This window comes from Coccidioides posadasii, chromosome 1 (assembly GCF_018416015.2).
Source record: "Coccidioides posadasii str. Silveira chromosome 1, complete sequence".
NCBI classification, from domain to species: domain Eukaryota; kingdom Fungi; phylum Ascomycota; class Eurotiomycetes; order Onygenales; family Onygenaceae; genus Coccidioides; species Coccidioides posadasii.
This window is the reverse complement of record NC_089407.1, coordinates 4,571,736-4,583,372: the sequence shown is the minus strand read 5'-3', so window position 1 is coordinate 4,583,372 and position 11,637 is coordinate 4,571,736. Positions and strand designations below refer to the sequence as shown.

Here is an 11,637-nt window from a genome sequence, read left to right as displayed (position 1 = left end):
TTTTTTTTTTTTTTGGTATTTCAAGTAGTATTATGTATTATAGGAACACACTCTGTGGGAGAGAGAGAAGAGGATTAAAAAAATAAAAATAAAAATAAAGATAAAAATAAGAAGCAAGGGGAGAAAAGAAAATGTGCATCAATAAGGGCAGTGTGATGGTTGGTGGTCACTTAATAAGTGCTGACATCGTGCTGACCGAACGGGCTGTTTATTTACCCTGACCATACTCTCCGTACTCCCATAAATTCCATACATACATACCTACGGAAAGTACTCTGTACTCTGTACTAAAATACACCCACGCCCCCCCGGTACAGCGACTTACACAACCCTTACGGATAGCGCAGTGGCTGTATACACCCCACCCGCCCTGCTGAGCGTCAAGTTGCGCTGCTTGTCGCTGGCTGTCGCTGCTGTTATTGCTGCTGCTGTCGCTGCTGCTGCTTGGCTGGCTGGCTGGCTGGCCGTTCTTAGGCTCTCTCTCACTCACTCTCTCACTCAACTCTCTCTCATCCATCTCAACTTCACCTCTTCCCACTTCCCTCTCCTCCCCTCTTCTCTCCTCTCCTCTTCTCTTCTCTTCTCTTCTCTTGTTCTGCTTCTTCATTGCATTCCTCTCCCAGCCTGCACCAGCATCTGCCTTCTCTTCCTCCTTCCTCTCCCCCCTCTCCCTCCTCTCCCTTGCGTTCTCTCTCTCTCACACACACACACACACTCTCTCTCTCTCTCACTCACTCTCACTCTCCTTTGATCACACCCTCACCTGGTGCCTGGTGTTCCTCTTTCTTCTCTCTTCACTGTCGCATCCCAGCAGTTCCCTGGCTCACCAGCTCATCAGCGGGATTCCTGCTACTCTTTTTTAAAACATCTCCTTTCTTTTGATCTCGCTCTCTCTCTCTTTTATATTATTCTCATTCACTCCTTCTCTGACCCTCCTTTGTGTGCCTTTCGTTTCGCTCTCGTTTCAGCTTCTCCCCGTCGTCATTCCCAGGTGGAACGGCTCTCTCGCAAACTCCTCTTTCGCCTCACCCAACCTGAATCACCCGGCGCCAGAGCTTCATCCTCGCCTACCAACAACTACCCGCCGCGCCTCCGCTTCCATCCTCCATCATCTCTTGTTTCAATCCGTCCTTGCGCTCCCGGAGGCCTTGTTTTTTTTTTTTTTTTTAAATCGCTTCTCTCATCCTTCCGCGTGTCTGGCCCTGAAATCCACCAGTTACATACAACACGCTCACATAAACAGTACGTTGCATCCCGTCTCAGCTGGATCGCCCTGGTCCTTTTTCCACTCCTCCCCTCACCCCTGCGAGGTTAATTGCCCGTAGTACCTCCCCACCCCTTGTTTATTTTGTTCCTGCTTCTCTACTCCATGCTTGGGGACAGATCCGGTGATCTTGTCTGTCATCGTCTTTTTTTTTCTTTTTTTCTTTTCTTTTTTTTTTTTGATTCCTCTTCTTTTCTTTCTTTCTTTCTTTCTTTCTTTCTTCCTTTTTACTTCTTCTTCTTCTTCGACGGGCTGGATGGTCTTTGCTGCCGCCCTTCATTTCCTTTCTTGTCCATTCCCCCCCCAAAGAGACTCATCTTTCTGTCTCTCCCTCTTTGACAAGATGGCTAACCCAAATAAGAGGCCCTTATCTCCAACAATCGCTCAATCTCTCCCATATTCCACCAAACAGCCTCCGAGAAAACAGCGCTCGAGGAAGCCACCGATCTTGGAACATAGTAATAATAATCACACTCCCGGTCGCAGAACCGGTACTCCCCAGGTAAATCATATATCAGCATCTGCACCTCCGACTGCCACGCTTCCCGAAAGCCATCAGCCGTTTGCTGTTTCCGTTATTACGTCCTTAATGTCTGGATTCACAGCGAAATCAACATTTAGAGATGGACCCTGGCGGGACTCGACCCTGGGAACAAGGACAATCACGGGTATCGCGCCGGTGGCAGTGGGCCCCAACAGAACACAGAACACAAACCTGATGACGATGTCGACGGTACCTCCCGCCATGTCGAGGAGTTTTGGTAGATTCGATGGCCTAGCTCCACCATCTCTGTTGTCGTCGTCGTCGTTATCATCGCCATCGTCAAGGCAGATCGAAGACCATCCGCCAATCGCTCCCCCGTTGCTATCGCGCGAAAGCATGTCAACGGCTTCGGAATCAACCGACTCTTCTCCCACAACCACCAGTTCGACTTTTGACTCTCCCATCATCGTCGAGACCTCTCCAGATTCTTCTCCAGAGTCACCAAGCTCCATCATGCCCTTACCATCGCTCAAATCGAGCCACCAGGACCAAGGATCCGTGAATCAGTCATTCCTACGACCGATGTCTCCGAATGCGAATCCCGGTCCAACGGAGTCCTCCAACCGGCGGGCCAAGAATCTAAAGAACCTGTCGCTTCGATTGCCAGCCTCGCCTTTCCGTCCTCCACTCTCCACCGCCCCGATCGCCGAATCTGGTCGCCATCTCTCAGAACCATCATCACCGGTACGGCCCCATTCCAGGGGATCCAAGCGCCGTCCACCTAATCTGACGATTCAGACTCCTGGTTTCCAGCGCCCGTACTCTTCCAACGGAACGCGGGTGGTGCCACCAACACCCAGCGTCAGGCCTACCCTCCGACATATTGAATCTTCACCATCACTCAATTCCATACTGTCGCCTACTCACACAAATCCTATGATGCCTGCTCCCTTTCCTTCGAAACCGTTTTCATTGGGGACGTGGTGCGATGCCGACCTGGGTAAAGCCTCAAATCAGACTAACTTTAATCCTAATGAACCCCTAATTGAGTTTGGAGAAGAGGATGACTGCCCCATTTCCCGGGAGTCGAGAAAGGGCAGTGAAAGAGGCTACCCAGATGGCCCAATACGTATCTATGACTCCGGACTTTGGCTCTATCTGGAACCTAATCAGGAGGAGGCCTCAAAATTTGATGTCGTCTTCAACGTCGCTAAAGAAGTGAACAATCCGTTCAGCACGGACGGGCCGAAACATGACACCGTGATGTCTGTCTGGAAGGCTACTCTTGCCCAGTCAAACGCAGCTTTGCGAGGGGAGGATCCCGATACCGCTTGTTCAGAGCTGTCGTTCAAATCCGCCCTGGAATCTCTATCCGACGAATGTCCGCCAACCCCCAAAGCCAACCGACCGGAACCAGAGTATATCCATGTCCCGTGGGATCACAATTCCGAAATTCTGGACGACTTGTTTCCTCTCTGCGAAATCATCGATAACAGGATCTCCAAGGGCAAGCGGGTTTTGATTCACTGTCAATTGGGAGTAAGCCGGTCAGCCTCGCTCGTGATAGCGTACGGGCTCTACAAGAACACCCATCTGGACTTCAACGCGGTATACGGCATGGTAAAAGAGAGAAGTTGTTGGGTCGGACCAAACATGAGCTTGATCTACCAGCTTACCGATTTTCGAACAAAAATTCGGGGCGGGACCATCACGAGATCTCCCGCAGACTACAATGAAGCCATGAGCACTGCCCAAAGTCCACACATTCAGACCACAGATATCGAAAGAGAAACTGCCCATTCGAAAGCGGCGGCTTCCACCCCAAACAACGGAAAGCCTGTGGTGGATCCTTCGAAACTGTTCACCCAGGTCAACCCGTTCAGCCCGGATACCTCTTCTAACCGAGTTCGAAGACATATAACGCCGCGACCTCTACCGTTGAGAGAAAAATTTCACACCATTCACTCTCTACGCGATTCACCCTGCCACGATGGACCTACCGCCACGACCACAACGACGACCACAACCACCTTTCAGCGTCCTTCGGTACGGTCCGCTCTGCAAATGGACCTTGTCATGCAGGACGTACCACCAAGTCCGTCGTTCTTTTCCCCTAAAGCCAGTGAATTTATCGCAGCACCCTTCCCGCGGTCAAAGGCTGGTGATATTACCTTTGAGAAATTCGCCAACCTTCAGTCACCGAATCTCGTTCGCCGCCCTAGCATGAATGATCCCAGGTCACCGCAAAGAAGAGCGGAGCCGATTATCATGAGAAGCATTGACGAATTTCTTTGACCTTTTTTTTTTAAAAAAAAAACAAAACTTTATCTTATTTTATTTCCCTTCTTCGTTTGGATTCTCATTTCTTAATCCAAACTCGGTAGATCTTATCCGGTACAAAAGATGACGTTTTCAGACGGACCAAGAGTTTACCTACCAAACCCTCCCTTTTTTGGGATATTTTTGAGGATTTTATGAGGGTGCTTCGGGAAGAGCGACCATACTCTGTGGTTCTTTTTTTTTTTTTTTTTTTTTTTTCAATTATTGTTTGTTGATCGGAAATGGTTCTACGGCCAAAGCGGGCTTTGTTGCTGTTTCTTCTCCCGCCCTCCTATTACAGCTAGCAGGAGGGGAGCGCGTGTGTCTTTATGTAGGCACGCCGCTATTTTGTGTGTACGATTCTCATTCATGCCATTTCCAATTTTTTTTTATTTTTATTTTTATTTTTTTTTTTTCCTGCAGTTTTTCGGCTATGCCCCGTTTTACACCATCTGCATTGGGGGCTAGAATTCCTGCTTTATTCCACCATGAGCCTTTGTTTGATTGGTTTTTCTTTCTGCCCCTGCAAATTCATCCCTGGCATTGGCGTTGGCGTGGGAAAGGGTTCTCTCTCTCTTTTTTCTTTTTTTTTAAAAAAAAAGGATTACATGACATGAGCTCCCGATGATGCTCTATAAATGTAATATTAGTTTTTCTTTTCCCTTTTTTTGTTGGGTTGGGTCCCCCTTGATACGGCGGGGTGTCATCTTTGTGTTTTTATATTCTCCTGTGTCTGGCTTGCTTCCCTGCGAAAGGTTCCTCTCAATGTTTTATGCATGGCGGGGAGTTTTTGTGGAAGGGAAAGCATGGTGAAGATGAGCGGACGAATTTAAAACCCCTGCCCCTTTTTTCTCTCTATTTATTATTTTGACTTTTGTTTTCGATGCGCTTTGGGCGCGGTGGGAGAAGTGCAGGGGGGAAACAAAAAAAAAAGGGAAATATGCAGGCACAGAGAATCTTTTTAGAGTGAATGGAAAATTAATGATAAACTTATGGCTCATTTTTTTGGTCTCAATCTAATATCTCTCATAACTTAGTATGTAGTTCCTGGGGGATGTGCTTGTACGGTGCAAGAAGAGACTTGCTGCTCTGTTCTCAACCTGCTCCGCCATCTCATTGTTCCTCAGTGGTCAGCAACTTGACGGGAGGCACACCCAATCCTGACACTTTAGAAGTGACATCAAGACAGCGCATGGGTATGTTGGCAGCTAAGCTTTTCTCCCATTGCACCTTATGTAGTTGACGGAGGCGGGAGTTTTGTATGCGGCAGAAGTTTATTGCTGGTGGAGCTGTATGTACTTCTACCCCTCCTATTCTGCCATGTTAAAAATAAAAAAAATAAAAACAAAAATTAACCTAGGAACTAGTCTGTCTTACCGCCAAAATCCCCACCACTGCTCAACGGCAAACAACATCAGAAAGGATGGCTTCCACCACAGAGCTCACGCAGAGCGATGATCACCCGCCGCACTTGGATCCGAGCGAACTGGGCACGAAGCAATAGTAAGCAATTCCCCCGCGCAAAGGAAAAAAAAAAAAAAAAAAAAAAAAGGCCCATCCGCATACGGAGTACTTTCCCCTGTTTTGTTATTGTGTTTGCTTAATCACCGCTGTAGCTGGGAGTCATACTACGAACGCTCGTTGGAGCATTTGTCCTCGAAGCAGCGCGGGAGTCGGACGGCTGGAGATGCGGACGCCAGCAGCGATAACAACGACGACGACGACGACGATGATGACGATCCGGGCACGTCCTGGTTTACCGAGCACAATGCGCCGGAGAAAGTGTTGCGGTTCTTGACGGCGGAAGGGTTCCCGCTTGCGCCCTGCAACACGAGCGGGCGGGAGCAGCCGAGGATATTGGATCTGGGGACCGGGAATGGGAGTATGCTGACGTTGCTGAGGGAGGAAGGGGGGTTTCTCGGGGATATGGTCGGGGTGGATTACTCGGAGAGGAGTGTGGAGCTGGCGAGGAGGTTGGCCGGGGGTGATGGTGGTGGCCAGGGGCGGCGGATCCGGTTTGAGGTGTGGGATATACTCGCTGCTGGCGAGGGTGATGATGATGATAATGATGGTAGTGGTGGTGGTAATAATGGACTGGACGGCTTGGAGTGGTTTCCTGCGGCGGAGGGCGGGTTTGATATCGTGCTGGATAAGGGTACATTCGATGCCGTGTCGTTGTCCGGGGAGGAGATTGTCGAGGGCGAGAGGAAGGTGGTGAGGCGGGTGTGCGAGATGTATCCGCGGGTTACGAGGCGGTTGGTGAAGAAGGGCGGGTTCTTGGTGGTGACAAGCTGCAATTGGACGGAGGACGAGCTGGTGAGATGGTTCACGCGGGCTGATGGCCGTGACGGGGGAGATGCGCTGGAGGTCTGGGGCAAGGTCGAGTATCCCAAGTTCAGATTTGGCGGAATGGAAGGACAGGGGGTGTGCACGGTTTGCTTTCAGAGGAAGAGAGGGCAGTAAGAGCCCGTCTGGTGAGTGTGGTGGTTCTCTTGCTTGGACTGCAAAATGATCTTTGATTGCGGGTTTGGCTGACGGTTGGAAGAAAAAGACAGGATATCTACATATCTAGTTACCCACTGTCGGTGGCCTTCACCTCCTTAAGGTCGACATCATTTCTCTCAATTCTTCTTTCTCAGCAGCGCCACGACACACCACCTTGCTCGATTCTCCGGGCCTTCGCCCTCTCTGACCGGCCGCCATTCCCGCGTCACCTCGCCCATCTCGCTCGTCGCATTGACGTCCCTCTCATAGATCTTCTCCACAACCAACCCCATCGACACGGCCGTCTCGAAAAACGAAGCCACGATCTCTCTGCCGGTATGAAAGCCAGCAACCACCCATGCCACGCCCGCTTCTTCACCCCTGTCCTCCACAGGCCCAGCGGTTGACCCCTGTTCGGTCTTCACCGGCGCTTTCAGGAACCACAGCAAAGACCTGACCAGATTCTCATGCTGATCCCTCATCCACAGACAATCCGCGCAGATGATGCGCGTGAAAGCGCCCTTGTTATCCGCTGCGAATCTGATCACGTTCTCATCTCCGTCTTCTGCGGGGTTTTCACGCGCACTGCTCTGATTTTCGAAGAAAACACCCCACTCGTGTGGGTGGACAGATATCCGTTCTCGGATCGTCCGTTCGGGGATGTTATGTGCGATTCCTGACTGCACGGCGCCGGCTAGGGCGGCGGAGGAAGGGTGGTCGGTTATGCATACCGTCTCCGCGCCGGCGAGCGCGGCGATCAAGGACGGAAGCGCGGTGCCTGCGGTGAGAGAGAGTTACGGTTGAGCTAGATGATTTGAAGCCACGCCGAAAAGCAATGCAATGGGGGAACAGCGTCTGGAAAGGCGTTCGCTATGTGATGTTTTGGTTTTTTTTCCCCCCCGGCTCAATCCATCGCGTTACTAGATGGACTGTATTATTCTTTGCGCTTGGCTGTGTTCCTGACCGGACAGGGCATCGCGCCGGTTTGAAGCAACAAAGAATGTGGTTACGGGAGAAGATGGCTATCCTCCTTGCGGATGGATATTATTTAAAACGGCAAGATATACCCCGATGCCATGTACATAGATCAGACTGGAGAGGTCGAGACAACGAGGACATCTCTCCAGAAAAACCTACCTACATACATATACACATATCGCCAGGCAAAAAAAAAAAAAATAAAATAAAAATAAAAATAAAAAAAAAAGGAAAAAAACTGGGTAGAATAAAGGGGAGAAGCACCCAACCATAATGAAAAAGAGAAAACATAAAAAGTCCAATCCGAAGTTGGTTATCATTGTCACTCACCAGCGCCAACCTCCAACACCTTCTGTCCTCTCACACCCCACCGCCTCACGAGTTCGTTCTCCTCCTCTCGCGTTCTCCCGCCGCCGACCCTCCTCAGCCTCTCCGCCTCCTCAATCCGCTCCGCAACCACCAGCGCCCCTCCCCACAGGTAATGCGCAAACAGCCTGCGACCGGCCTCTACGCCAGCATCCTCCTCCTCCCCTTCCCGCTCCCGCGCAGTAGTACCTTTTTGATCCTCTGTCTCTTCTTTTCCTTCTTCTTCTTCTTCTTCTTCTTCTTTTTTTTCTGCTATCTTACATCCATAATCAGGAACAACAACGCGAACGCCGCCGAAGAGCGGGGACGTGTACAGGAGTGTCTGGCCCGGGTTGCCGAGGCAGGGGGGCGCTTCATCTGGGTAGAGATGGGGGAGGAAAGAGGAGAGGAGGTCTTCAGCGTCGTTGGGATCGGTGGTGTTGGGGTCGATGGTGGGCTGCAGGGAGGATGAAGATGTTGGCGTTAGTGTTGGTGGTGGTGGCGGGGTGGAAGGGCGGCGGAGGGGTTGGATGCGCGAGGGCAGCATTGGGCGGGTGGTGGAGGGGTTTTTGATGGTGGTAATGGGATTGAGTGGGAAAAGGAGAGATAGGTAAAAGGGGCAAATTTGATATTGGGATTTTTTTTGTTAGAAGATGATGATGGCGGAGAGCGTGAATTGTGGGAGAGGCTTTGCAAAGAGTCCCTTTTTTTTTTTTAATTTTTAATTTTCCGCCCTCAGTGGGAGTGACATCAGGGCGGTTGGATGTTCTTCATACCTGATCGATGGCGTTCAAGCCGCCTTCATCACTGGTTTTTTTTCTTTTCTTTTCTTTTCTTTTCTTTTCTTTTCTTTTCTTTTCTTTTCTTTTTTTTTTTCAATGTCGGACAGCTCGAGCATTACATCTACTTCGAGACGACTGAGAAGGATTCTATCCGTGAGCAAGCGTCACAGCCCAGTCACCTATGTATCGCCCACATCTGGCCAACATAAACTAAACCAACCACCACACCAATCACATGTCACAATTCCGATAAATAATCAGCAAACAGTTGCGCTGTGCTCTCCACTCTACAAGCCGAGAATTCCATCCGCAGCGTCCAAGAAAAGGCCATGTTCTCCGCAGGCAGGGAAGCTACATATGTATGTACGCTCGCCTGCAGGGATGGACAGGCGGTGGGACGAATATAGGTCGGGATTTCTTTTGCCGTTGGAAGGATCATCTTGCTTGCGAAGGGAATATACCATATAATTAGCTCTTGTTTAGCAGTTAAAGGGGAAGGGAAGGAAAAAAAAAAAAAAAAAAAAAAGAAAAAGGAAAAAGAAAAGAGGAACGGTGTACGGAGTAGAAGGGCAGCTCAATGGGCTCTGGAATACACGTTGATTAGGAACTACCTCAAAAGAACACAGATGTTGACCTTTCAAATTTATTGTTCTCCTTTTTTTTTTTTTTTTTTTTTTTTTTTTTTGCGGAGAATTAAACGGAAGCTCGAGCTAAATACTCCGTAAATCGAACCACCTTTAAGAGCACTCTATTATCGCTGCTACTATGCAAGGATCATGAGGAGTCCCGATGCTACCTCCAGCGCATGTCGCTAAGGCAGAAGGCCCTGCAAAGTTCACCCCCCACAAGGAATCTTATCAGTGCCAATGTGAGGCGCAACATTACCAACCTACCTCTAAGCGGGAGAGCGTTCCATCGTTCCATCCAGTCGGGCTATCGAGAGCCCCCCGGCGAGGGGGGGGGAAACCATCTGATTGTATTAAATTGACGCTCCCGCGGTCCCCTTCTCGTTCAAGCGGCTGCCGGGAGAGACCTAATCTGTGGACTGTGTTTTCGGGAGACAAGAGGATCTTCATATCTCTCGCCTTTCTCTTTCTCGATACTATAGATCCTAGGTTGTTCCTTTTCTTCTTTCTTTTCTTCTTCCCTTTCACAGGAATTGAGACGGGCATCATGACGGCGGCCGAGTCTGCACCGGCTCTTCCCGACTATGTGTTGGATCCCGATGCCGTGCTGAAGGACAAAGTTTCCTGGCGCTACGGAAGGGCCCCTGATTATTCAAAGACGAGAAAGGTGTACGAAGAAGGTACCATCCCACTTCCACCTTTTCACCAGGCCCTGGCCCGTCTAAAGCCAGCCAAAAAAACCCAATCACAGGGAAAACCCGCAACCACGAACCGCGCAGCCTCCCCGACCTCGTCGAAAACCTGGTGAAGAACTGGGAGATCGAAGCGTCGTTCAAGACCAAGCTGGAGGAGTGGCGTACGGTGGACGGTAGCTGCTACAGGTTCTCGCTGAACGGCGGGCCGGCGCAGGATGGGAACCACATGTTGCGGGTGGGCACGTACAATGCGCTCATACCGTCGAATCAGTATTACGACCCTGAGCGGCTGGACTTTGCGACGAGCCACAAGGCGTTCAAGCGGATGATGCCGACGTTTGCGTGGGAGGTGCTGGAGGTATACAGCGGGCCGCCGACGGTGACGTTTAAATGGAGGCACTGGGGACAGATGGCCAATGATTATGTGGGAATGAACGAGTATAAAACCCCGTCCTTTTCCTTCATTCACTCTCTTCTTTCTTTTCTTTCTTTTTCTTTTCTTTTCCTTCATTCACTATCTTCTTTCTTTCTTTCTTTTTCTTTTCTTTTCCTGTTTTTTCCTTTTCCTTTTTATTTTTCTTTTTATTTTTATTTTTATTTTTATTTTTATTTTTATTTTTATTTTTTTTTTGGGAGCAAAGGTCCTAGAGAATTTTGTTAAGAGGAGAACAGGATTTTTACTTACCAATGAGAAATTGTACAGCAAGGGCGACAAGGTCACGGTCAAGGCGCACGGCGGGATGATCGACATCCAGGGGATGCTCATCGCCAGGGTCAACGACAAGCTCCAGATCGAGTCGATCGAGGTCTGGTTTGACCCGCTGGAGATGTTCCGGCAGATCGCGAAGCACAGCGACGCGGTGATCACCAGTCCGATGGCGGAAGGGGGAGAGCAGGGGGAGAGCGAGATGCGGTGTCCAGTGGCACATTGATTGTGGGAGGAAAAAAGAAAAATAAATAAATAAAAAAAAAAAAAAAAAAGATACAGAGTTACATATGTATTATTTATTTATTTTTTATTTGGGAGAATGACGAAATGGAAGGGGAAGTCTGACATTCGAATTTGACATCAAAATTCCCACCACCCCCCCCCACAAGTTGCATCACAGAGTTCCAGGCTCGGGAGAGGGTATCAACGCCTTTTGTGGATGAAGAAAGAGTCAAGAGAGTTCGACGTACGGAGCCTGCCCAAGTGAACTGGGGCCATGACGGTGTTCTGCGACCTGATACCGTCATTTGGGCATAATTTTGTCAGGATGGAGAGTTGTGTGCTTTTTTGGGGCGTGGGACGGTGGAGACGGCGAGCCCACTTGTAGTGTCATTGAGGAGAGTTGAGGATAGTTGTTCGCCTCTTCTTTTTCCTTTTTTTTTTTTTTTCTAATTTTTTTCTGGATGGATGGAAATATCCTGACGCACAGTCTGCTGACCAAGAAAACAGAGGCCCTGGCCCGGCGTTTGACTGTCTCAGTCAGTTGCAAGACAGACGGCACCAGGCGAGGGTGGCGATGGACTGGCCGGACGGGCAGAGTGAGTGGGCGCACAGGGGAGTGGAGATCGCATGATGGAGACGGGGGGAGAGAGAGAGAGAGGAGAGAAGCAAGCAAGATCAGTACCGGCATCGGCATCAGCATCAAGGCCAGGACGAGGACGAAGAGACCAT

General features: G+C 49.8%; 4 protein-coding genes across 4 annotated transcripts; 3 read left to right on the top strand and 1 right to left on the bottom strand.

Annotated features, from left to right (window-relative positions):
- Positions 1–552: 552 nt before the first annotated feature.
- D8B26_001270 (uncharacterized protein) lies at positions 553–4,043 on the top strand (the record flags this gene model as incomplete). The annotated part of the gene is made up of 2 exons (XM_066123493.1): positions 553–1,242; positions 1,626–4,043. Exon 2 carries the CDS (start codon positions 1,854–1,856, stop codon positions 4,041–4,043), a length of 2,190 nt encoding a protein of 729 aa, XP_065979567.1. The 5' UTR covers positions 553–1,242; positions 1,626–1,853.
- Positions 4,044–5,409: 1,366 nt separating this feature from the next.
- Positions 5,410–7,131, top strand: D8B26_001269 (uncharacterized protein). Its single transcript, XM_066123492.1, has 3 exons — positions 5,410–5,570; positions 5,684–6,541; positions 6,619–7,131. Exons 1-2 carry the CDS (start codon positions 5,491–5,493, stop codon positions 6,528–6,530), a joined length of 927 nt encoding a protein of 308 aa, XP_065979566.1. The 5' UTR covers positions 5,410–5,490; the 3' UTR covers positions 6,531–6,541; positions 6,619–7,131.
- D8B26_001268 (uncharacterized protein) lies at positions 6,689–8,421 on the bottom strand (the record flags this gene model as incomplete). Its single annotated transcript, XM_003065285.2, has 2 exons — positions 6,689–7,329; positions 7,860–8,421. The coding sequence occupies 2 exons, from the start codon at positions 8,419–8,421 to the stop codon at positions 6,689–6,691; spliced, it is 1,203 nt and encodes a 400-aa protein (XP_003065331.2).
- Positions 8,422–9,829: 1,408 nt separating this feature from the next.
- On the top strand, positions 9,830–10,909 carry D8B26_001267 (uncharacterized protein; the record flags this gene model as incomplete). The annotated part of the gene is made up of 3 exons (XM_003065284.1): positions 9,830–9,962; positions 10,034–10,415; positions 10,681–10,909. The coding sequence occupies 3 exons, from the start codon at positions 9,830–9,832 to the stop codon at positions 10,907–10,909; spliced, it is 744 nt and encodes a 247-aa protein (XP_003065330.1).
- Between the last annotated feature and the right edge of the window lie 728 nt (positions 10,910–11,637).